The following is a 27,085-nucleotide window of genomic DNA, read 5'->3' as shown; positions in this document are numbered from 1 at the left end:
GGGAGCACTGAGCCGAAGAGTTGCTTGAGTAGGTTTCGAAAGACGACGTTCTTCTACACTAAGTGTTGACCCGTCCGAGTTCTTACCGCAGAAGATGTACCCACTGTAGAAATAATTGTTCCTAGCATCAGTAAGGCACATTAGTTTTAGTCCATACTTGCATAACTTACTGGGCATATACATCTTGAATCTACATCTCTCCCTGAGGCTGACCAGCATCTCATGAATACACGCAGAGGAACAAACACTGAATGCACTGTGACAGATCCTGACAAATGCATCAAATACCTCAGAAATTGCTGCTGTAGGATCGATCTCTTTGCGCACTTCTGTTGTCAGGGTTGTCAAATCTAAGGTTTGAGAGAAGAGTTTCAAATCTTTTTTACTCGTTACGCAGTGGAATATTTCCCTCCCGGTACCATCTGTCGCAAAAATTGATCTTGTGCTTGCATGATTGGATTTGAAAGCTGCAGAGGAAAATAACAAACCTATGAGGCTTTCAGCTCCATCAAGTCTACATTTCTGAAGTCTGTTTGTGATTTGCACTTGCTTCACTCTCTGGAGGATTTTACATTTGTCCATCGAAGAATGATAACGAGAATATCATCCGTTATAAGAAGATTCCATACAGATACGGGGTCAGCTTCATTACCAATTTGAGCTGTACGTCGTAAAACTGGGAGTCTCAAAATATTGTGTTTCAGTGTCCGAGAATGCTTAGGGACGCAGGGTTTTGATGACCATTTATATCGATTCTTGCCGTAATAATAACGAGGTTGAACTGCATCACTATTACTTTTGTCGGAAGATTCACTCACACTGTTTTCTTCTATCTCATCATTCACTGCACTACCTACCACTTCCTCGTGATTTTCACTAGTTTCCGAGTCCAAACTATGATCACTATGAATTGCGATATTGTCTTCACAGCTGTCTCCATCACTACAGTCCTCTTCAAGCCACTCTTGCACAACTTTAGTAAAGCTTTCACTTGTAACACATGTTCCGAAAGTATCCATAGCAGTATTTGTGACACTTGTTCCTGCAGGACTATTTGTACCATAAACCTCGTGCATGAAGTGCTATCACTGAGACTGTTCACTTCACACTCACTGATAAATAAAACAGCAAGATCCGGTTTCACGGGCCACTTGCATGCAATGTATGATGACTGATCGCTGAGACAGTTCACATCCACTGAGGTCTGGTGTCACAGGCCACTTCCTGAACGTTAATCACAACTGCGCGTAACCTTGAACTTGTTACTGTCATACTACAGAGGTGAAGTTGTTTTCAGAAGGTAGCCAGCAGCACAAGTTTCTGCAACAATGGAGTTTCCAGGTAATTAAAGTCTCACTCTCAGTGACCGGACCTTGGTACTTGAGGGTTTAACTTTCGTTCTATTTTTTAACACATTACTATGTCAGTGCAAGGCCACGATATCTGCAAAATAATGTTATTGAGGAATCTCGGTTTGAAGTTTTCTGTAGATTCCAAACAATTGCAGCTCTATTCGTGAATTCTCCTTTCTCCGTATCTGCACATGACACTGTTTGCTACTGAACATCTTTAAAAGAATAAAACTCCAGTGTAAAGCAATATTTTTAAGTGTTTAGTTAGCAATTATCACTTTTTAACGCTGAGATCACACTAAAATTGAGACTCTGGAGTAAAAAATTGAAAAAATGTACTTATCGTAGTTTTGCGCTAGTTTCACGGAAAATCACTGTAATACTTATGTGAGGAATACTGTCTGTTTGGCCTCATATTTGTTAATGCAGTACCTGGTTAGTTGGCCATACGGTTAGGGGCGCGCGGCTGTGAGCTTGCATCCAGGTGATAGTAGGTTCGAATCCAACTGTTGGCAGCCCTGAAGATGGTTTTCTGTGGTTTCCCATTTTCACACCAGGAAAATGCTGGGGCTGTAGCTTAAGGGTACGGCCACTTCCAACTCCTAGGCCTTTCCTATCCCATTGTCGCCATAAGACCTATCTGTATCGGTGCGACATAAAGCCATTAGGAATGTAGGCCCCTTATTTTTTTGGTAGATATGTAAGTTGGTGGGGATTAATTTCTGGTAATGAAAATTTCTTGTCGGTGTGTGACGCTAGTTATTAATTCTTTTTTGACAGAATATCGTTTAGATTACAAGAAAGGGCATTATACCAGGATAGCTGTAGCTCAAATTCCTGTTCATCCTGTGTTAAAATTTTCACCAGGAGAAACAGATGATATTGATAAAACGTCTGACATAAACCCCAGACCAAGACTAATTAAACCTCAATGTTTGAAAGTGACATGTCTGATTGTGTGCCAGATGTAATTGCTGTTTCTGTGACACAACTCTTCAACTGGTCATGTCAGTAGCCAATACTGTTATATTGGATGATAGAAGACTGTGGGCCAGTTTGGAACTCTAACCTGGGGGCTAATGGTCTTCTTGCTAGCCACACGCTTCTCATATTCTGTGATGTTGTTGTCACTAACCAATGAAAGAATAGTTCTTAAGTCGGCAATATTGTGTTCAATGCTGTAATGTTGTATGAAGCGCACCATGTTGGATTCTTTATCTCTCTCTTGTGATCTAGTTAGTACAGTTTTACTGAACTACTCCTTTTTTTCTTCTGGCTAGAGTTAAGAGGAAAGGCTCACCTACCATTGATTTACTTCCTCTAAAATCTAACAACCCGCTTAGTGACATGGACATGTATCTGGGGATATTATTGGAATTCCCAATGTTTAATTGAATGATTGAAGATGATTTCCAAATTTGATGCATTTTGGACTTATTTCAAGAGCTGTATTGCTTGTGTTTTGCAGGGTATATTGTCAGAAAGTATGGAGGAACCTGTGTCTGTCAAATGTGAGCCTGCGTGGCCTTCAGATGCAGAAGAACCCTCAAACTTCGTAAGTTGACTATCATAAATAATATTTAATAATTGAGAATGTGCAGGGAGTCAATTGGATGAAAGTCAGAGCGGAACTCTGTAATTCCACTTCTCCCTGTTTTGGTTTCCCAAGTAAATAAAGTTTTTCAGATCACAGAGGCATTGGCAGACCAGCCAAGTAACTGTAAAATACTAGAAGAGTAGTAGACAGTTATCTTTTGTAGATCTAGAATAGGCATGTGGTAGAGTACATGGAAAAGTTGTTGGTTGTTAGGTGTAGAATATTACAGGCTCACGGTAGTTACTGGTATATGTGGCTCATTAAATGGCAGGGAGGGATTGAACTGAGTGAAAATATAGTAGGGATTTTTGCTATGTGGTGGATTTAAATTTAATGGCTTTAACAACTCCTTCATTAACCGCATCATCAACAAATTCAAACACCGTCCAAAAACCACTTTATCTAAAGACACAATAAAACCAACTGCTTTTTCCACCTTCACTTTCACTCAGGATGCTTATAAAATAACTAATATTTTTAAAAAACATAACATGAAAATTTCTTTTAGAACTAACAATAGAAATCTTGATATCTTACACAACTCTAAATCTCTAAATAAGTCTAATGCTTTTTCTAAATCTGGTGTATACAGATTCAAATGCAACAACTGCAATTCCTCCTACGTCGGACAAACTGGCTGCAACTTCAATATCAGGTACTCTGAACATGTCAACGCCATTAAATACAACAGATTCTCTGCCATAGGACAGCACATACAAGACTCCAAGCATAGTTTCACCAGTATTAACAATGACATGAATATACTTAAAATCATTAACAAAGGCCCCTTCTTAAACATTACTGAAAATTGCTTTATCCACCTTGACCAGTACTTCAACCCTAATTTCAATTTAAACGGTATTTCTGAAAAACCCAATATCCTTTTTGACTTCTTAATTCTTCTTCTCAAAAATTCCAAATTCCAAAACCCCAATTCTATTTTCCATACCTTACAAAGTTCCCACCCACATTTTCTACCTCCAATAACCCACCCTCCTAACCCACCCTAAATTACCCCTCCTTCATTTCCCTATCTTATCCTTCCTCAATACCATCTAACTTCAATCTCTTTTATTTTTTCTCTTTTTTTTCACTATCACTCTTCCTCTGTTAATTTATTCTACCTTCTCTATTTATTTAAAAAAAAAAAACCATCGACCTTCATTTCGGTTCTCCTCTTTCAAATTTTAACTCTTGTCTTGCGCCAACTTCGACTACTTCAATCATTACATGTAATAAATATCATTTTTGGTCCGTATTGATGATATTAGATTGAAGTAATAACATTAAGTTATTTATTAGACCACCTAATCAATACAAAATCGTCTTGGATGATTTACATAAATTTGTTAGCTAATAGAGGGACATGTTTCGCCTTCCCTGAAGGCATCATCAGCCATAGTCTTAACCTTAAATTAAAAATAAGCGTCTAAATAACATGTAGTAATGAAATGAATTTTAAAAATCTTGAAGAGATTTGAAGTAAAATAACATTAAAAATAACAATGATGGTTTGAAAATACAATGTGATGAGATACAATAGTGGAAGTATTAACAAAATTAACATTAGAAGGCTGCTAAAATAAGTACAATGGATAAAACAACAGATTGTTATACAACAAGTAGTAAGATTGCATAAAAGTAAAGTTGATAGTCATGGCGGTTATAATTAGATGATGGCGAAAAATCTTATATAATCAAAGTAAAGAGGAGAGAATAAAAGTCAAAGTTAGTCGAGAGATCCAAAGTTCATCATGATCTTGAAGATAAAAGACAAAAGTCAGATGCATATGGTGAAGTTGTAGAACACGTTGAGGATATGAAGTTGGTGAACAGAAGTTGAAGAACAGTTTCAAATAGGATCACTATGGACCATCTCAAAATTTGAAGTGATGTTCAAATGTTGTAAATTGTGAGTTTGTAGATATTCTAGTTGAAAAAGCATATAAAAGTGAAATCTGTAAATGGAAGCAAGAAACGTAGAGTTAATTGTGTGAAAAGATATTTGAAAAATATTGAAGTAGAATCGTATGCACTTACCATTTGACGGTGACAAAGATAGCTTGTAATATTATGAGTTAGAAGAATTTGCAACCGTAGACTTCTTGCTACGTGTGTTATAACTGAAGTTTTGTGCTGGAGGGGGATCTGTTTGCGTTGACGTAACTATTGGAGGGGGGCTGCTATTGGTGGGAGGGAAGGAAGAGAGTGTATTACTGCGCGTGTTGTAACGGTGTAAGGCTATTGGAGGGAGCGATGTTCCGGTGGGTATGGCTATGGGTTTATTGGTTGTATTTGAATTAGAGGTACTAGCGGCGGGGGGAAGGGAGGGGGGTATATTAGCTGTAGGGGAGGTGGGAACTCTAATTGATGTGAGGTTGAAGATTTTTAAGAATTTGTTGGTGAGGGAAGTTGATTCTCGTAATAAAATAAGAATCTGTTCGTACAAGGGGCTTTTTTTATCAATAGTGTCATTTAGATTTTTATCTTTATTAAAATGTTGGTCGAGGAAAATAAATAAGTTTTCATATTCTGTCATGAGTTTGCTTTTATCGACTCTTTTTAGGATATGGAGGTCTTGTTCTATTGTGGTGAATTTATGCCCGGTGTCCCTCATATGGTTGGCCATTGCGGAGAATTTGTTGTGTCTTTGGGCATTGTAATGCTTGGCATATCTGGTAGAGAAGCTGCGGCCAGTTTGGCCAACATAAGAAAAATTACATGTAGAGCATTTCAATCTGTATATTCCTGATCCAGAGTAACTATTGTCTGTGATGTTCATAGAGTTGTGATTGAAGAATAAATTACGATTAGTGTTTTTTGTTGTGTAGGCTATTTTTATTTCGTGCTTCATTAATTTAACCCCATTAAAACCCGTCAAACCAAAATACGCTAAATTCACGTTCACTAACCATAGCATTTACCCGATAACCAATTCATTAATGAAGCACGAAATAAAAATAGCCTACACAACAAAAAACACTAATCGTAATTTATTCTTCAATCACAACTCTATGAACATCACAGACAATAGTTACTCTGGATCAGGAATATACAGATTGAAATGCTCTACATGTAATTTTTCTTATGTTGGCCAAACTGGCCGCAGCTTCTCTACCAGATATGCCGAGCATTACAATGCCCAAAGACACAACAAATTCTCCGCAATGGCCAACCATATGAGGGACACCGGGCATAAATTCACCACAATAGAACAAGACCTCCATATCCTAAAAAGAGTCGATAAAAGCAAACTCATGACAGAATATGATAACTTATTTATTTTCCTCGACCAACATTTTAATAAAGATAAAAATCTAAATGACACTATTGATAAAAAAAGCCCCTTGTATGAACAGATTCTTATTTTATTACGAGAATCAACTTCCCTCACCAACAAATTCTTAAAAATCTTCAACCTCACATCAATTAGAGTTCCCACCTCCCCTACAGCTAATATACCCCCCTCCCTTTCCCCCGCCGCTAGTACCTCTAATTCAAATACAACCAATAAACCCATAGCCATACCCACCGGAACATCGCTCCCTCCAATAGCCTTACACCGTTACAACACGTGCAGTAATACACTCTCTTCCTTCCCTCCCACCAATAGCAGCCCCCCTCCAATAGTTACGTCAACGCAAACAGATCCCCCTCCAGCACAAAACTTCAGTTATAACACACGTAGCAAGAAGTCTACGGTTGCAAATTCTTCTAACTCATAATATTACAAGCTATCTTTGTCACCGTCAAATGGTAAGTGCATACGATTCTACTTCAATATTTTTCAAATATCTTTTCACACAATTAACTCTACGTTTCTTGCTTCCATTTACAGATTCCACTTTTATATGCTTTTTCAACTAGAATATCTACAAACTCACAATTTACAACATTTGAACATCACTTCAAATTTTGAGATGGTCCATAGTGATCCTATTTGAAACTGTTCTTCAACTTCTGTTCACCAACTTCATATCCTCAACGTGTTCTACAACTTCACCATATGCATCTGACTTTTGTCTTTTATCTTCAAGATCATGATGAACTTTGGATCTCTCGACTAACTTTGACTTTTATTCTCTCCTCTTTACTTTGATTATATAAGATTTTTCGCCATCGTCTAATTATAACCGCCATGACTATCAACATTACTTTTATGCAATCTTACTACTTGTTGTATAACAATCTGTTGTTTTATCCATTGTACTTATTTTAGCAGCCTTCTAATGTTAATTTTGTTAATACTTCCACTATTGTATCTCATCACATTGTATTTTCAAACCATCATTGTTATTTTTAATGTTATTTTACTTCAAATCTCTTCAAGATTTTTAAAATTCATTTCATTACTACATGTTATTTAGACGCTTATTTTTAATTTAAGGTTAAGACTATGGCTGATGATGCCTTCAGGGAAGGCGAAACATGTCCCACTATTAGCTAACAAATTTATGTAAATCATCCAAGACGATTTTGTATTGATTAGGTGGTCTAATAAATAACTTAATGTTATTATTTCAATACTTCAATCATGTCCTAAAAATTTTTTCAATTTAAAAAATAGCGCACTCTGCATATAAGTTTTCATTTGTTTTCCAATATTGCGCTTTTTACTACATTTTTTCTCTTTACAATTGTTTTTTTCAAGTCAACTGTTTTCCAAGAACTTAGCAGGAGCACAAGTACTCATTCAATTATACTGATTTGTGTCGTATATTTTTATATACGTACTTAACTTCCCGCAACCGAGACAAATATTGGACCTTCAAGACATTCTCCACTCTACTTCGGTGTTCGAGACCGCAGCGCATGACCTTGAATGTGCCGCGCTGATCACCGGGAACTGGCGGTTTACTTCTTCAAATCTATTCGTCTGCGACTTCAAGTTATTTATGATCTTCATATATTATTTGATAGTGTTGTGACTTTGTGCCTGACAGAGTGTGAAACTGACCCATTTCTCCAATATTCATAAACATTGTGTGATTTCGACTACATGTTTTTACGGCTGATGATGACCTGGACTAGGGTCGAAACCGGTCCCAGTTAAATAAGAATGTAATTACTACATTTCTTTCTTTTATGTATTGAATTGGTTGAACTTCAATTATTTAATTTTTAATGTGGTGGATTTGGTCGTAGTGGCAGGTCTCCAGCAGCTGGAAAGGAGGTGTAATGAGTTTGGAATGGAAATTAACATTTTCAAGAATAAAGTATGTCTTTTGGAAGACAAAAAGAAAATATGAGGAGATTGAATGTCTGTTAGAAAAAATGAAACTGAAAAAAGTGGATCATTTGAAGTGTATTCCTCCAGGATGACAATATGGTATATGAAATTGAATGTAGATGTAGCAAAAATATTGCAGCAACTATCAGTATTCCTCAAGAAAGAACTCTTTACAACACCCTGTTTCAGACCTACTTTGCAGTATGGGAGTGTAAGCTGGAAAGGCTAAGAATATCTAATTCATAAACAGGAAATAACTACACATGAACATATTAAGAATGATTCATGGTACCTACAGGTTGGAACAATGGCAGTATGGTACACGGACTGAAGAGATTAAGGATAAGTTAGGGTTGCTCTCAATGGATGGTGATAATGCATATAACACTGGGTCCTCCACCACATCCAAGTCGTGTTTATGCTCTTTCACTCCTCACCATTTGGATTGCCATTACCCGGCAGTTGGGATTACTGGTATCTGAAGGAGGTAGATTTCATAAAATCCTTGTGATGAACTGAATATAACATTATTCAGATTGGTCTTTAAGCTTGATATTGTGCAATTCCCATATAGCTCCAATTCTCTATGGTCACATTAATTACTTTTCCCACCTGATTGTAACATTTTTAATTTCTGGATAGTAAATATATTTCGTCACACTATAAAAAAATATAATCATTCATACATGTATCGATTGCTTTCACCAACAGTCTTTGATGCATTAATGAGTTTCAAATTCAAGCACTGTTAGCAGATTTTGCTATGTCCCACCGCATTCTGTGGGCTTACATATTAATGATTCCATATTTCGTATTCATGGTCAGTAAATGGATTCTTATAAGCTAGACATAAAATCATGCTTCTTTCCCAGTACACCTTGCATGTACCGCCTGATGTAGTTTATGGGTATTTTCTTTCGGTAGTGCCTGACGGACATGTTACTTCTTGTTTTAAATCATGATTCGCCTTTTAATGTGTTCTAGGATTTTTCTTCTTCTATCGTACAGCATATGGGTCCCATGTGGCTAGTTGTTCCTGTATCTAACCAGCATGTTACCTACAATGCGAGGTACTTAACTCGAATGTGTGTTTGCATGAATGTATTGCTTATTTTTTGGAGGGGCTTTGATCTTGCGTGTTGGAAGATGTAATATCCTGATATTGGTAACTGTCTGTAAGTGATTTCAAATGGAAATAATTTTCTGTTTGAATAACGTAGTGGAATGTCTATGTTCACTTGTTTGGATAAGAAGGTAAGTGGTTTGTCATGAGGAGAAGGTGCTAAACTCTTCTTGGTGCTATCGGTGTAGTATATGAAGATACTAATTTGTGGAACTGTATTTATCAAGTCCAAGTTGAATTAAGAGGAGAATCTCTCTCTCTGCAATTTGTCATATACTTATTTTGCCCCCTACCTCATTTTAGCTGCATTTCTTGGTGTGGTCTCTGTGGGCATCCCATTTGTACTTCGCATTGTTCTTGGTGTTGCAAATCAGTATTTTCGTTTATTTTCCTTCTCTTTGGCCTACAATTTGCTCGGAATGATTGTTTAAGCTGGCCCTGCGGTGTAGGGGTAACGTGCCTGCCTCTTACATGGAGGCCCCGGGTGCAATCCCCGGTCATGTCAGGGATTTTTACCTGGATCTGAGGGCTGGTTCGAGGTCCACTCAGCCTACATGATTACAATTGAGGAACTATCTGACTGTGAGATGGTAGCCCTGGTTTAGAAAGCCAAGAATAACGGCCCAGAGGATTCGTTGTGCTGACCACACGACACCTCATAATCTGCAGACTTCAGGCTGAGGAGCGGTGCCTGGTAGGCCAAGGCTGATTGCGGCTGTTGCACCATGGGGGGTTTGTTTAAGCTTAATGTTTTTAGATGATGTTTAGCATTTCCCAAAAGAGAGCAACCATATTTGTTTTATTGGTTATATGCTCTTACTCAGTCCAACAATTTTGCCCTATTTGACCTTTTTCTTTCTTGATATTGCCCTACATCATATTGCAAGACATGACAATTTTTCTTTCTTTGGTTTCCATCACATAAGTTACTTTGGGATCCATTTTTGTGGCATTGTTTTCTCTACTGCCATTATTAAAGGAAAGGCACCAAAACACTGCATGCACATAGTTCATTGTCCAATTCAATAGGTAGCATCAAAGTCTCATTTTTTTTTGTTGTAACGGTGCTTAGGCAGTTGAAAAATAACACTGTCCAATTATTGATGTTTTCTGTTTCTTTCATTGCTGTGGACCATCAGTGTAGTCTATCCTTCTGCACACGCCCACTTAATTATATTGCTAAGGCAATTTTTGCCATTTTTGTAAACAAGTTACAAGTCTCACTTTTTGTTCACTATATTCCCTTCCCTCTCATTTTAGCTTTAGTCAATTTTGTTGTCTTTTCTCTTTCTTCTTAAATATCATGGCAGAGCAGTTACTTGTGCCATCCTGGGAAGACTTGATGAGTCTAAATTCAAGTTGTTTCTATGCTGGTCCCAGGCTTCATACCTCCATCCTAGATTGTAATCGATTCTCGACAGTAGTCTCCGTTAGCTAGGATTAGGTGGAAAGGAAGGGTAGTTTGCGGATTCTTGATTCGCTTAAAGATATCCTCACAAAAGGTCAGATTTTTAGATGGTAAATTTAGGTGTGATGTCCAGCCTTCCATTCTTATGTCCCCATATTTGTCCGTTCTTGAGATGATGTGATTTATTTTTTTTATGCAGGAGGCTGGACCTAAGTGCCCTAGCACAGTGACATTCCTGTTGATTCAGTTCTTCATCTTCTTGGCCGTTTCATGATGATTTGAGTTTTACAGCCAGATGCCATTCCCAACTCCATCGCCATTGGCGTGAGTGAGGTAGTGAGCAAACTATTCTGGCATGAGGTAGATAGATTTGATAGATAGAATTAAATTAACACAGAAATTCAAAAATAATATAAAATGAAATTCGGAACATTCCTGTAGATAGACATCAGCTAGCACTCATACTGTAACAATATACGTTTCTATATCTATCTGCTAAATAGAAAACAAGTTCCAGTTTTGTCAAAATGCAAGGGGCACATTTTGTTGGATACATTTTTGAGGGTAAATATTTGCAATGATTCGAAAACTAGAACAATTACATAGCTGTCGACTGGTAAAATGTAACTCTTTATAAATATTGTTAACATTTGGTTATGGTACATCTAAAACTATATAAGTTGAAAATTTCAATCATACCTCCTGTTGAGAAGAAACTATAAGACAAGGATGGTGACATATTCTGCAAGTGCAAACACCCTAAGACACTCATAAAGTAGTAAAACAGGCATTTCACTTTCTGAAGGGGAAGAATAAGAATTTTATGCAATGTTTTACAAGAAAGATAAGCAGGTTGCCAAATTGCTCAGAGTATGTTGCTTAACCAGTTCTTCCAGCAGCCTTACTGTTTCATTGACTGTAGAATACACTGTTGTGGGCATTGTGCGATTTAGGGATAATGAGTTTAGCATAGTCACCCCAATAAAAAACACCTGTGCCAAATTTTAGTCCTCTATCTGGTTGGAAGTGATTTATTTAGTATTTCTTTTTTAGAGTATTTACTCCACTTTTATCCTGTTTAACACAAAACTTCAGAATAAAACATCCTTACATACCTAATTAGCCTACAATGCATACCTGTGCTGATTTTGCGTCTCAGTGTGAGACTTAGTGATAATAATACACTGACTGACAGTGACAATATAACACGAAGGAGGAGTGGTTCGAAAGGGATGAAAGTTGGGGAAAAAACAGAGTCGGCACGGAAGAATAATTGATGTTTATTTCAAACCGATATGCAGGTTACACAATGCGCATGGCATCGACTCAGTAGGATGTAGGACCACCGCGAGCGGTGATGCACGCTGAAACACATTGAGGTACAGAGTCGATAAGAGTGCGGATGGTGTCGTGAGGGATGGTTCTCCATTCTCTGTCAACCATTTGCCACAGTTGGTCGTCCGTACGAGGCTGGGGCAGAGTTTGCAAACGGCGTCCAATGAGATCCCACACGTGTTCGATTGGTGAGAGATCCGGAGAGTACGCTGGCCACGGAAGCATCTGTACACCTCGTAGAGCCTGTTGGGAGATGCGAGCAGTGTGTGGGCGGGCATTATCCTGCTGAAACAGAGCATTGGGCAGCCCCTGAAGGTACGGGAGTGCCACCGGCCGCAGCACATGCTGCACGTAGCGGTGGGCATTTAACGTGCCTTGAATACGCACTAGAGGTGACGTGGAATCATACGCAATAGCACCCCAAACCATGATGCCGCGTTGTCTAGCGGTAGGGCGCTCCACAGTTACTGCCAGATTTGACCTTTCTCCACGCCGACGCCACACTCGTCTGCGGTGACTATCACTGACAGAACAGAAGCGTGACTCATCCAAGTCGCTCTAGCCCGGCACCATGCCAGGCGTGCACGTCTATGCTGTGGAGTCAATGGTAGTCTTCTGAGCGGACGCCGGGAGTGCAGGCCTCCTTCAACCAATCGACGGGAAATTGTTCTGGTCGATATTGGAACAGCCAGGGTGTCTTGCACATGCTGAAAAATGGCGGTTGACGTGGCGTGCGGGGCTGCCACCGCTTGGCGGCGGATGCGCCGATCCTCACGTGCTGATGTCACTCGGGCTGCGCCTGGACCCCTCGCACGTGCCACATGTCCCTTCGCCAACCATCTTCGCCACAGGCGCTGCACCGTGGACACATCCCTATGGGTATCGGCTGCGATTTGACGAAGCGACCAACCTGCCCTTCTGAGCCCGATCACCATACCCCTCGTAAAGTCGTCTGTCTGCTGGAAATGCCTCCGTTGACGGCGGCCTGGCATTCTTAGCTATACACGTGTCCTGTGGCACACGACAACACGTTCTACAATGACTGTCGGCTGAGAAATCACGGTACGAAGTGGGCCATTCGCCAACGCCGTGTCCCATTTATCGTTCGCTACGTGCGCAGCACAGCGGCGCATTTCACATCATGAGCATACCTCAGTGACGTCAGTCTACCCTGCAATTGGCATAAAGTTCTGACCACTCCTTCTTGGTGTTGCATTTGCTCTGTCAGTCAGTGTACATGGGGAAATTATCTTGGTTGTTAGCTATTCCTCAGAACACAGTTCATGGAGATTTAAGACTGAATTCTAGTCCTGGTTCTGATGTCCCTATGTTGATTACTCGGTTCGATCCCTGCAAAGAAACTCTAGGATATCGTAAAGTTGAACATATAGGGGGCTTGATTAAGTTTGCGATCTAGCATAGCCTTAATGAAGCATTGAGAATAATAAAAATAATCGGTGAGGGAATAATAATACTGGAACCTGTTACACAACTGCCAAGCAAGACTTAAATGGGTGTCAATCATGAGGCTTGAGTTTAGAAGTGAATGTCGAAAACAAGGATGAAAATTGTGAGGGCAAGATGAGATACTTTGAGAAACTGTGAACATCCAAGAAAAATGGCCTAGGAAAAATCTGAAACAAGGGAACAAAAATTCAGTCCCATTAGATAAAAAAGAACTTCATAAGATAATTGCAGAAATTAAGAATAACAAACCACAGGTGAAGACTCAGTCACAGAAGAGATGCTGAAGAGTTGTGGAGAAATCACAATTATAACTTTAAGGCAAGAAATGGAAAATATGTGGGAAGTAGAAATATACCCTCCAGATTGCAAAACTTCTCTGATTCATCCTTTACTTAAGGAAGGAGATAGAACAGATCTTGATAACCATCGTGGCATTTTTATTGTCCCCATAACATATAAAGCACTGTCTAAAGCATTTCAGATGAGGCTAGTTGAGTAAATAGATCATCAGCTTGGAGAAGGTCAAGTGGGCTTTAGAAAAGTAAGATCATGTGTGGTGCAGATTTTTTTGGTAGTGGCTTTATGTCGCACTGACACAGATAGGTCTTATGGTGATCATGGGATAGGAAAGACCTGGGAGTGGGAAGGAAACAGATGAGGCTTTCATTAAGGTGAAGCCCCATCATTTGCCTGATGTGAAAATGGGAAACCACGGAAAACCATCTTCAGGGCTGCCGACAGTGGGATTTAAACCCACTATGTTCTGGATGCAAGCTCATAGCCGCGAGCCCCTAAGCGCATGGCTATGGTGCAGATGTATAGCCTGGAAAGAGTACTATAAAACTACATCTCCAAAGATTTGGTAGTTATTATTGTACTGCAAACAAGCTTTTGATTCGGTCACAGCACGTTGACATACTGGTAGAGTAACGAGAACTTTATTAGGACTTCCCCCACCTAATGAACGCTGTATACATATAATAGAAATTTTATGCTACCTCATTAAAAGTAGGACTATTTTTGGTCCACTATTGGACCATCCTCAGCTACAATATGTATGTGTAGTCCTCAGCCCAAAGGCTGGTTGGATCCTCAACAATCCCGCCATCAGCTGTCATAGATGGCTGAGGCATCACTGAAGAAGCTTACTACGGAAGTGAGGAGTGAAGTAGTTTCCCGTTGCTTTCCTCATTGAGCCAGAAGTTACTATTACATATCAGTCTGCTGAGCCCACTGAAATGCATGCTCCAACTGACCCTGTGAGCAACATTTTCACACCAGTCATAACAGGGACTGGCTGCATAAGAAATTACTAGCATTGCTCATACCTCAGTCACTTTCATTTTGTCAAAGCCAAGGATGAGATTGAGACAGGTCAATGAAAGTAACAAACATGCTCTAGCGTATACCAGAGGACATAGTGCACTGTAAACACTAGGTCCTGCCACAAAGGCATAAACAGGGAAAAACTACACACAAACTGTATTACAAAACTGTCTTTCTTTGGTAATGTTCTCATGAAGTAGAACTAAAAAGAAAACATCCACATTGTATTACTATAAAAGCTTTTTTTAAGATTTGTCCTGCAAATTTTGACAAAGCACTTTAAAATGCTATAGTTTTTTAAAAAATTCTGTAGCAGATGGTTACTGAACAATTTGCACCATCCTAATATTAACTGAAGGAAATTTGTGCTGCATGCTTTAACTTAAAATAGCAACCAACACCTTATTTACATACAGTACTGCTGGTGACAAACCAGATTTATAATGTAAGCTATCTTAATATGTATTGTGTGAATAAACAGTTATCTCTGATAGTTCCTTGATGTTTTTAAAAAGAAGGGCTTAATGTTGTGAGAGGGAGACATCTCTATGTGTTGTTTAAAGAAGTCAAATGAACTGGTACAACATTGGGAAATCAATCCTCTTTTGACCGAATTGGTTATGAAAGTATTGGTTTGAAGAAAGTGGGAAGTCCTAGTAAAGTCTGGTTGCTGAAACTGGGAAATCAACACGGAAAATTAAAATCATAAATGATGATCCTGGTAGAGTCCAAAGTAGATGCCAAAATAACTGTATTAATCACTTATTAATGGACACCCATTCCAAGTAAAATTAATGGTGCATCTCTCGAAGGATTTTGAAATCCAAACAGGAGTTATATAGGATGATGGGCTATCTGGAGTTCTCTCCAACTTCGTTTTGGAAAAGATTGTCCACAAATGGGAACATGGAACAAGAAATGTCTGCTCAATCAATTATATATCAAGATCGACTGCCTTATATTCGCAGGTGATCGTGCGATCCGGTATAGAAACACTGACACAGCTACAGAACAGATAAATACCCTAAAGCAGAAGCAGGTAAAGCAGGCCTCCAAATTGCTTTTCGCAGGTCACATGCTTTATACAATGGAAAAACCATCTCAAGGCAAGCTGAACTAAGACACTACAACCCATTGATTAAAACAGAGTGACTGTATGCTAGTGAATGCCCATAAATGACAGGAATGTTGTGACTAAGAGAAGCTGATAAATTTGAGAGAAATATCCAAAGGTCCAAAAGTCACTGATGGCTGGAATATGTTATGAGAAAGTGGAGAATTGTACCAGGAACATATAAATAATGCACAGTAGAGTTTTTCACCTATTCAATACTAAGTTGTATTTACAGTATTTACATTCCATGGGACTAGTTTCAACCCTACTCAGGGTCATTGTCAGCCATATTAAAACTTACACAAAATAAATGCGAAATCCTAATACATGTTTTTCTAGCAGTAAGAGTCTTATGAAAAATATAATTTTACAATATGAAGTGTGGTTGAAATGTTGCAAATGAAAATGAAATATTACCTGTGATATAGGTGAGTAATAATTAATACAAGTACATTATACATGCTAAGAATTCTGAAACAAAAGTACAAATAAGGTGCTCTGTGTTGTTAAAATCTATAGACTCATGGAATTCAGTAGGTCCTGGTGATACATCATGGGTGCCATGGCAATAAACTGACACATATATAAAAATATACAGGTATGTACAATGAGTAACAAAATGTGTGGTTGATACTCTCTGGAAGAAGAGTCGACTAAACACTGATCATTAAGGGGATAATTTGGCAGTTGGTGTATTGAGTAACCAAGCCGTGTTGATGGGCTGCATGGTTGATTGTTGTGGAGAATGTGAAGTTTTGAATTCTTGTTGAGAAGAAAGTAGACACTGCGCATGGTGATATTAATTGGTGGAATTCTACATTCATAGCTATTTTAACGCCTTGTTTCTTGAATATATTGGTTAACTTGTAAATATCATTGTTGAACGTGAAGGTGGAAAATGTTAGAGGTTTAGTTATTTCTTTTTTTTGAGGGTAGTTTTAGGGCAATGTTTGTGTTTATTGATTATCCTTTCTATAAAATGATTGCTGAAGCCATTGAATTTTGCAGTACCGCAGATAGTGTTAAGTTCATTCTTTAGATTTTTCTCGGACATAGGTATGCTAAAAGCTCTATGAACTAGGTTATTGTATGTAGCTTGTTTGTGGGACTGAGGGTGCACTGAATCTTGGCAAATGGTGGAGGCTGTTTGAGTAGGTTTTCTGAATATTTTATAACTGAAAGAATCTGAGTTTCTAGTGATAGTTAAATCTAGAAAGTTAATTTTTTTATTTGGTTCAGATTCTAGTGTGAATTTGATATGAGGATCAATATTGTTGAGTCTTAGGAGGGTGGTGGAAGCGTTAATTGATTTTTCGTCCATGATTATGAAAACATCGTCAACACATCTGGCCCAGAAGTGAATGTTTTCAAATTCATTGTCAATTTTGGTGTATTCGAGGAAATCTAGGTATATTTCTGCCAAGATGCCTGAGGCTGGTGATCCCATTGCTAAGCCATCCTCTTGGTATATGACATTGTCGAAAGTGAAAAGTTATTGTTGTAGATTAGTTTTAATACTGTGATAAAGTCTTGTATCTCTAGTTTGTTTAAGTGGCTGTTTTTGTTTAAATTGTTTTTAATTATTGGAATTAATTTTGATACTTGTATGTTTGTGTACATATATACAATATCGAAAGAGTGGATCGAGTAATCGGGTTGCATACTGAACTTATTTAGTTTTTCTACTAGCTCTGATGTTTTTTAAATAGACTTTTTGGGTAAAATTGATAGCTTTTCTTAAGAAATGAAATTCATAACCCTTATTGTACCAGGAAAGCAAACATTTGATTGAGTCAGTGAGGAAAAGAAGTTATGGACATCTATTTAAAATGGATGAGAGGAGGCTGACAAAACAAATTTTTAAAACATTTGACAGTAGACCTAAAGTTTTTAACAGATGTTTCAGGGAGGTAAAAAGTGATCTTGAGCAGTCTGGATTAAATCAGGAAGTCATTCCCAACCGAACAAAATATTAGTGATTGACAGCTTCTGAGGCTTCCATGGTGAATGGAGACTGAATGTGAAGGCAGTCTGCTAGAGAAAGAATACAAAGATTTTTGGATTTAAAGAATGCTTCCTGTAATGTGTCATTGTTGCTTAATGTGGTCTAAAATAGCCATACATGAATATAATTATAATCAGCATGGAATTAGGGATTTCGTGCCGACCATGGCAGGCAATTTGAATTTTGCTGAATCAGCATTTTCAAATTGTGCATTGTCAGTGAGGTCAGTGACCTCTCTGACTTCACCAAGATTATGACATCATAACCTATGCTAACTTATCAGCCATAACGTAACCTCACAGTTTCTCCTGGAGGAGTCCTTTAGGTCAGGTTAGAGAATGGGGTTGGGAGAGAGGGCTCTCCCCTAGGACCATTCCCCTGTCCACCAAAAATTTGTTGGTCTCCTTAGCTGTTCACCTCTTCCCCAGGCTTGAAACCCGAGGGCAGGTGGATCAGTTGGAGAGACCAGCTGATGGCATGTGGGGATCTTGTAAAGCTCGTAGTCTTTTATATTCAATGTGTGGTGGGTAAATTAGAAGATGGAGTGGGAATAGAGGGCATGACATATCTTAAGACTGCAGTATTAAAAGGTGGAGGTGAATAGAGCGCATGTCGGTATGCAACGTTGGTGTGAAGGGAGAGACTTCACTAGTTTGGTAATAGATGGCAACAGCAGCATGTACTTCATTTGTTTGTTGTTTGTACTAGAGCCCATTACCATGAGACATTCAGGACATTGTTTATGTCTGTTAAGGCCTTTTGGTGTAGATTTCATTGGGATCATGCAGGTTAGAAGTCGTTTATATCATAGAGTTCTGTGGTTAAGTTAAAATTGTAGTCAATGCAACAGAAGTGTTGTATGTTTTAAAGTTTAATTTTAAATATGTATGGGTGTTAATGTAAGTTAGGTTAAGATGATATTAGAATAGAGAAGTTGTGAAGCTTGCTTGTGGATATCGTTTGAAACATGTATGAGTACTAGCTGTATAAATGACAGCGCAGACTGTACAACTAGCCATAGTATTTTAATGAACGTAGTCAGTGTGACCAATCAGAGACCAAAGGTGGTCTGATTTATCGGCCTGTCCGGTTGCATTCAGGAGATAAGGCTTTTTATTTGAAGATACAGCACACAAATTGCACATGGAGTTGAGAAAAAACTAGAGTACGCTGTCATCACTCACTTTTACAGAAGATCACAATCGAAAATCTCCGATTTGTACAAGTGAGTACATTGTAAGGGCCACTACCCCACTCCTCATTTCTTAATATGTCTCCTTGGTAATACCTGATCTCTCTGCTGGAGTTAGTTATGGATTTGTTGAGCATCCAAGCCAGTCTTTTAGCTGGGGACTTAATATAAAAAGGGTGAGATGGAAAAGAGATATATTACACGGTAGCTGTATTTGCTTGTTTAAGGTGAAGTTTAGCGATCTGAATTTTTTAAAATTTAGGATGAGTAGAATAATTATCAGTATTTATGTACACTTTTCCTGATGTCATAGTGGTATTTTAAAGTGTGTTATATGCAATATGATTGCTCCACAATAGAAAGTGTCTCTGCTGAACACCACCCATTGGTTTTAAGGATCTCCTATGTATAGAAATTTTCCCTAAATAATAGTGAAATTTTGAAATTAATTCATATACTCACAGGTAATGAATAATAATATTCATTTTTTGTGACTATATTAGATGATGTGTGCAAATATATATTCATTTCCACAGGAACACTCTCAACTTGTATCAGAAATTATACTTCTAAAACAAGAAACTAAATCAGAGTTAACAGAGCCAGGACCAGCACAGGAAAATGCATATGAGGTAATGTATATAATTTGATAAGTGATTGTTTGATAATGGAAATAGTGGGAAAATGGCCAAACAGATTGCTCTGTGTGACCCTTCATTTCAGTGCACACAATTTGAATGTCCTAAGGAAAATACAAATTTTATAATCAAATGTTCATATTTGCTTTGAGTGTTTCCAAGATCTCACACTAGGTATCATGCAGCAGATGGTATATTTGCAAAGACCTCCACTACATATCATTTAGGAGCTGCTATCATTGCTACTAATACTTTTGATTGCATAAATATATTTGAACATGTTTTCTGTATGTTTTCCTTTGTTACCATTATTAGCACTGTGTAATATAATTTGAGAAAACTATAGATCTCATTTTGATGAGGGACTCCTTATTTTAGGGACACTATTGTTTGTTGGAATATGCTCTGAAATGTAATAGTTTTCATAGGCTTGTTGTTTTAAGGGGCCTAACATCAAAGGTCATCAGCCCATAGGGTTGTTAGGTGTATAGAATATTCTAAATTAATTTCCTCACATAGTTACAAGATTTCTACCGAGTATGTAATTCATAGTAAGGTATTGTGTGCCAACTAGCATTTTTCCAAGGCCTGCTACTCCATATCATACAACAGCTGATACAGTTCCAAGATTTTTCACAATGAGTGTATTTATGGCAGCTGGTATATTTCAGGAATTGCCTATTTCTGGCTGTGGCATGTTATGTTGTTTGGACAGTAGCATGAATTATGTATACATTTTTTCTTGTACAAATTAATTACTCGTGTTGCACATCCCCACCCTTGCAGTCGATCCTGCACAGACTCAACTGACAAGAAACTGTTTGGAGGACCAGAGCAATTGCAATGATACCTGGGTAGAATAATAAGTGAAGGCATTACATATAAAGATAATAGTAAACATGCTATAATATATAAATACTTGAAAGTAGTAAAATTCGCTGCAGTTTTAAATGTAATATGGTGGAATAAAACAATCATTTGCAATGAAACTTAGAAATATCATCAATGGAGACTTCATAACTTTGCCTACCTCTTGTCGTTGTTACATAATATATATATATATATATATATATATTTATATATTTTGGAAATAAAGTCTGTAGAAATACTTGTGATAAAAATAAATATAATAGAAACATTTTCCTGGACAAAATGATTGGGGAACTATCTGGGAATGGTGACAGGCAATTCACGAATGGAGAGCTTTGTTGGGATGAGGGTCATTAGATGTCTGCAATATAATTAGTGCCCTCTTTGCAATGGAAAGGAACAAAAGTGACAAGTCACATCATGAATAGGAAATTTGCATCAGGAAATGAAGCACATAATAGGATAAACAGAATAGCTTGCTTTTGTGGAAAGAAGTAGCAATAGAAAGAAAATTTTAAAAGGATGTGTAGATTGTCTTTGTCCTTTCAAGTTTCTCCTGTTTTTGTTGTGTTCTTTTTATTTTCTTAAACCTCCATATGATTATGACTTGGCACTTCATTTCTTCATTTCCATTTGTTAAATTTTTGGAGTTAATTTTGCAATTAATGATAATATTATTGTGCCAATTGGAAATTTATTTTCTTATCTGCTTCTTTTACATTATTATTATTATTATTATTATTATTATTATTATTATTATTATTATTATTATTATTATTATCACTCAGATCACTTTCTGAAACATCACATGCTTCGAAATGTTCGTCACTATATATATATATTAGTCTTCTCTCCGTATTTCTTACTTACAGGCTTCTGCAGATATTAAGGAGGAAATGATCATAGAACAAAATCAACCTGTTACAAACAACACAGAAGAAAACAAGTAAGTACACCACTAACTCGACACACAATGGAATATCTTATTTACCTATTCACTGTCATACGCAGTTGTGGTTTTTTTTTTTTTTTATATCCCTCAACTGGCCATTGTTGTCACTTTGTTTCTTTGCAAGGTTGCCTTTAACCCTTTGCCCACAAAAACTTTCCTAGCCATAATGTCTACCAACTTGTAATTATTTAACTCAGTTTTTGCCATACTGGGAGATGTACAGTATTATGAAACACTTATTTAGAGGCATTCCAGATTAAAGTGAGCCTAAGTGTGAAAAAATAATAATTTTTATTTAGTAATATATATCATGTCTAATGTTAGTAAAATGTATAAACCTCTGTAAACCTATCTAATTTTGGATTTTTTTTTTCATATTTTTCCTCTGTTTTCACTACTTTTCAAAACACTGACCATCTTTGTGCTCATATGGTAATATTGGTAACCAAGTAGGCAACACTTTTTAAATTATTTATTCGCAGCTGATGTGTGTTGCTGATTGATATTGAAGAATACTTTGCTGCAACATCATAATTCAAGGTAATTAATCATGATTATTTGTTTCAATGGTTGTTTTTGATCCTACTGTTATTCTGTACCACCCGTTTCCAAAAACAATAAGTTAAATCCAGTACCAAACTACATTAATTTAATGGAAAAGTGAGGTTATGTTTAAGCCTAATATTATAATATACAAGAAATGGAAGAATATTTATGTTTAGCTGCTAAAAATTAAGTAACGGGTGTTACAAGCAAATGCTAAACAGTTATTCGGGTAATTTAATTTTAACACACTATTCCACTGAAAAATGGGCTGTGTACTTACTGGGAAAGCTTGTAGAGCTAGAATAGATGTTTATTTCCAGTAAATTTACTTTTTATTTGTTTTTATTTTGGATTTTATGTACTTTAGGCTACTTAAATCAACTGATTGCGTATCCTCGTAATGGTAGGATTCTTTTATTTTGGCCTAGGCCTAGTTTTTGTTTCCTCATACTTCTCATCTCATTAAGTTAACATTATACCTCTGACACTTTTTTTTTTCTTTTTTCAGAAATTGGCACCTATTGATAAGCAGAGAAGAAAATTAAATAAAATAAAAGAAGAAGAAAATGAACAATTATTAAAAGAAAAACGTAGAAACGTTCTAGAGCAGGGATGGCGAACCTATGCCATGCGTGTCATTAGGTCACATGCGAATACGATTTCGGTGGCACACCACATAACCATCTTAACATTTTTATGTACGTTTTGTACTCTAGACTATACATATCTCATCCATCGTATAGTCATAGTGTTTCAGGTTTAAGAAATAAATACCGAATATCTAAATTTTAGTTCCTTTCGAATGTGCATTATGGCAACACAACACCCACAGGTCCGGAAGTCACGTGAAATAAATGTCAGATGCAGCCGACGAGCCATTCGCTCACCCATATCAAGTGAATTAGTGAAATTTGGCTTGTGTGTGGTTGCCAGCATCGCTTAGTTTTTCTTAGTGAGTAACTGTTTATTATTGTGAATTTTGTAAGACAAATAGTTGCCAAGAAATGGTCCCAATATTGAGATATGGAGAAAGTATCGCACTTTATTTCCAAACCTCATATTGCACAAATGAGTTTTTTTTTTTTTTTTTTTTTTGAGTGGTTAGATATTGGCAGTTTAGAAATGGAGTTGACTGAATTTTAAGAAAGCATGTATGGGTGAAAATTTCGTACAACTTGATGAAGCATTAGTGAAAATCGGGTGTGCTGTGGATGGTGAATACTATCTCCAGAAGCCGGAGAACTTAATACTTGAACAGTGGAACAGTCTCCCACAAACTTACTTTGTTTGGGTCATCATACGCCTGCAAGTAGATATTTTCTACAGTGAACGTTGTGAAGACAAGTTATGAACTTAACATAAATGACAAAGCTACTAACCATTTTTGCGGTATTCGCAAAATACGACCATGAAACATGCAATCACATGTATTTGGTATTTTACAATATATGTATGTAATATCATATTATGAAACACAATTTGGAATTAGGGATGGAAGTCGGTGGTGAGTAGGGGTGGAGGTTGTATCCATTACAAACGAAAATAACAAGTGACACAATAAACAGTTGAGAATAATAATCCAGACTTAAAATGGCACACTAGTTGGAAAAGGTTCGCCATTCCTGTTCTAGAGAGTGTGAGAACCCACCATAATAAACTTAAAATTAACACTGCTGATTTCAACAAAGAAATCTCTCTGATTGGCAGCTACAAATGCTGACAGTCTTCTGGGACATACATACATACATACATTATCATTATAGACTGTTATGCCTTTCAGCGTTCAATCTGCAAGCCTCTGTGAGTTTACTAAATGTCGCCACAAACCTCGATTTGCAACTAGTGCTGTGGCCTCATTTAGTTCTATACCTCGTATCTTTAAATCGTTAGAAACAGAGTCAAACCATCGTCGTCTTGGTCTACCTCTACTTCTCTTACCCTTCATAACAGAGTCCATTATTCTCGTAGGTAACCTATCCTCCTCCATTCACCTCATATACCCCACCACTGAAGCCGGTTTATGCGTACAGCATCCACAGAGGTCATTCCTAAATTAGCCTTTATCTCCTCATTTCGAGTACCTCCTGCCATTGTTCCCACCTGTATGTACCAGCAATCATTAATGCTACTTTCATGTCTGTTACTTCAAACTTATGAATAGATATCGAGAGTCCACCCAGCTTTCGCTCCCGTAAAGCAAACTTGGTCTGAAAACAGACCGATATAAAGATAGTTTCGTCCGGGAGCTGACTTCCTTCTTACAGAATACTGTTGATTGCAACTACGAGCTCACTGCATTAGCTTTACGACACCTTGATTCAATCTCGCTACTATATTACCATCCTGGGAGAACACACAACCTAAATACTTGAAATAATCGACCTGTCCTAGCTTTGTATCACCAATATGACATTCAATTCTGTTGAGTTTCTTACCTACTGACATGAATTTAGTCTTTGAGGGGCTAATTTTCATACCATACTCATTGTCCCTATTTTCAAGTTCCAAGATGTTAGACTGCAGGCTTTCGGCACAATCTGCCATTAAGACCAAGTCGTCAGCATAGGCCAAACTGCTTACTACATTTCCACCTAACTGAATCCCTCCCTGCCATTTTATACCTTTCGGCAGATCCTTGTAAACTAGGAACAACAGAGGTGAAAGATTACAGCCTTGTCTTACCCCTGTAAGTACCCTGAACCAAGAACTCATTCTACCATCAATTCTCACTGAGGCCCAATTGTCAATATAAATGCCTTTGATTGATTTTAATAATCTACATTTAATTCAATAGTCCCCCAGTATAGCGAACATCTTTTCCCTCAGTACCCTGTCATATGCTTTCTCTAGAGCTACGAAACATAAACACAACTGCCTATTCCTCTCGTAGCATTTTTCAATGACCTGGCGTGTACTAAAAATCTGATCCTGACAGCCTCCCTGTGGTCTAAAACCACACTGGTTTTCATCCAACTTCCTCTCAACGACTGGTTGCACCCCCCCTTCCAAGATGCCAGTGAATACTTTGCCTGGTATACTAATCAGTGAGATTCCTCGATAGTTGTTGCAATCCTTCCTGTTCCCTTGCTTATAGATAGGTGCAATTACTGCTTTTGTCCGACCTGAAGGTACTTTACCAATACTCCATGCTAATCTTACTACTCTTTGAAGCCATTTCATCCCTGCCTTCCCACTATACTTCACCATTTTAGGTCTAATTTCATCTATTCCTGCTGCTTTATGACAATGGATTTTATTTACCATCCTTTCCACTTCCTCAAGCATAATTTCACCATCATTTTCCTCCTCCCCATGAGCTTGGCTGTTTGCAACACCACCAGGATGATTTCCTTTTACATTGAGAAGATGTTCAAAATATTCCCTCCACCTCTCCAGTGATTCCTTGGGATCTATTATGAGTTCACCTGAATTACTCAAAACACTATTCATTTCCTATTTCCCTCCCTTCCTAAGATTCTTTATTACTGTCCAGAAAGGTTTCCCTGCTGCTTGACCTAGCCGTTCCAGGTTATTACCAAAATCTTCCCAAGACTTCTTTTTGGATTCAGCAACTATTTGTTTCGTTCTGTTTCTTTCATCTATGTACAAATCCCTGTCTGGCTTGGCCCTTGTTTGGAGCCATTTCTGATAAGCCTTCTTTTTACGTTTACAAGCTGCTCTCACTTCGTCATTCCACCAACATGTTCGCCTTTTCCCATCCTCAACAAATTAATCTAAAAAGCCACCTAATCGATACTTTATTTCTTTTGCCTTTGGCAAACTTAAAAATACATTAACAAACACAGTACATGTTTCGACCACTTAGTGGTCATCTTCAGCTGTATATAAAAAAATCTTAGATGATAACATTTAAAAGCAAGCACATTGGATCTTAAAAATATATCCCATGGGAATCCAAGAACTATTGTTCTAGATGCTTTAAATAAATTGGAAGATGGGGGGGGGGGTCTTGGGGGTAAGGAGATTTATGTGAATGATACTTAAATTACAGTATCGTTTACAATTGTGTTTAAAAAACTTAAATGATGAAAAACATATTTAAAATATTTAAAAGTGTCTATGGTAAAATTCTTTTTGATAACATTAGGTGGCATGAAGATGACCACTAAGTGGTCGAAACATGTACTGTGTTTGTTAATGTATTTTTAAGTTTGGCAAAGGCAAAAGAAATATAGTATCGATTAGGTGGCTTTTTAGATTAATTTGTTGATTAAACTCATCGATACGGCCATGAAGTGGACAGCTTGCAATTTTCCTATCTTTACAAACAGTTATTCCTACGCATTCCCTTGCTGTTTCTACTACAGCATCCTTGTATACCATCCATTCACTTTTAATATCCTCAACCTGCTTACTGTCTACTGTTCGAAACTTCTCATTAATCATATCCATGTACTTCTCTGTAAATTCCTCTTCCTGGAGATTTTCTACCCTTATTTGTTTGCAGACAGATTTTAGCTTCTCTACGCTAGGCCTAGAGATACTTAGTTCACTACAGATCAGATAGTGGTCTGTATCATCAAGAAATCCCTGGAATACTCGTACATTCCTAACAGATTTCCTGAATTCGAATTCGGTTAAGATGTAGTCCATTATGGATCTGGTACCCCTAGCTTCCCATGTGTAGCGGTGAATAGCCTTGTGCTTAAAGAATGTATTCGTAACTGCTAAGCCCATACTAGCACAGAAGTCCAGCAGACGCTTCCCATTCCCATTAGCTTCCATATCTTCCCCACATTTACCAATCACCCTTTCATATCCTTCAGTTCTATTCCCAACTCTCGCATTGAAATCGCCCATTAGCACTATTCTATCCTTGCTGTTGACCCTGACCATGATGTCACTCAATGCTTCATAAAAACTTGTCAATTTCATCCTCATCTGTACACTCTGCCCTTCCCTTTCTAAC

The 27,085-nt window shown here is 37.6% G+C and overlaps 1 protein-coding gene across 1 annotated transcript in view; it reads left to right on the top strand.

The window, feature by feature from the left end:
- The first annotated feature begins 1,258 nt into the window (after window positions 1–1,258).
- LOC136866927 (gastrula zinc finger protein XlCGF7.1) overlaps window positions 1,259–27,085 on the top strand; it is a 42,064-nt gene continuing 16,237 nt past the window's right edge. Inside the window, exons 1-4 of the mRNA XM_067144017.2 lie at window positions 1,259–1,341; window positions 2,821–2,907; window positions 19,686–19,781; window positions 21,530–21,603. Of these exons, the coding sequence (XP_067000118.2) occupies window positions 2,839–2,907; window positions 19,686–19,781; window positions 21,530–21,603 (239 nt within the window). The 5' untranslated portion in view covers window positions 1,259–1,341; window positions 2,821–2,838. The remainder of the gene's footprint in view (window positions 1,342–2,820; window positions 2,908–19,685; window positions 19,782–21,529; window positions 21,604–27,085) is intronic.

The sequence above is a fragment of the Anabrus simplex genome, chromosome 3, assembly GCF_040414725.1.
Source record: "Anabrus simplex isolate iqAnaSimp1 chromosome 3, ASM4041472v1, whole genome shotgun sequence".
Classification (NCBI taxonomy): domain Eukaryota; kingdom Metazoa; phylum Arthropoda; class Insecta; order Orthoptera; family Tettigoniidae; genus Anabrus; species Anabrus simplex.
The sequence above is the reverse complement of the archived record's forward strand: the minus strand, read 5'-3'. Positions and strand labels throughout refer to the sequence as shown.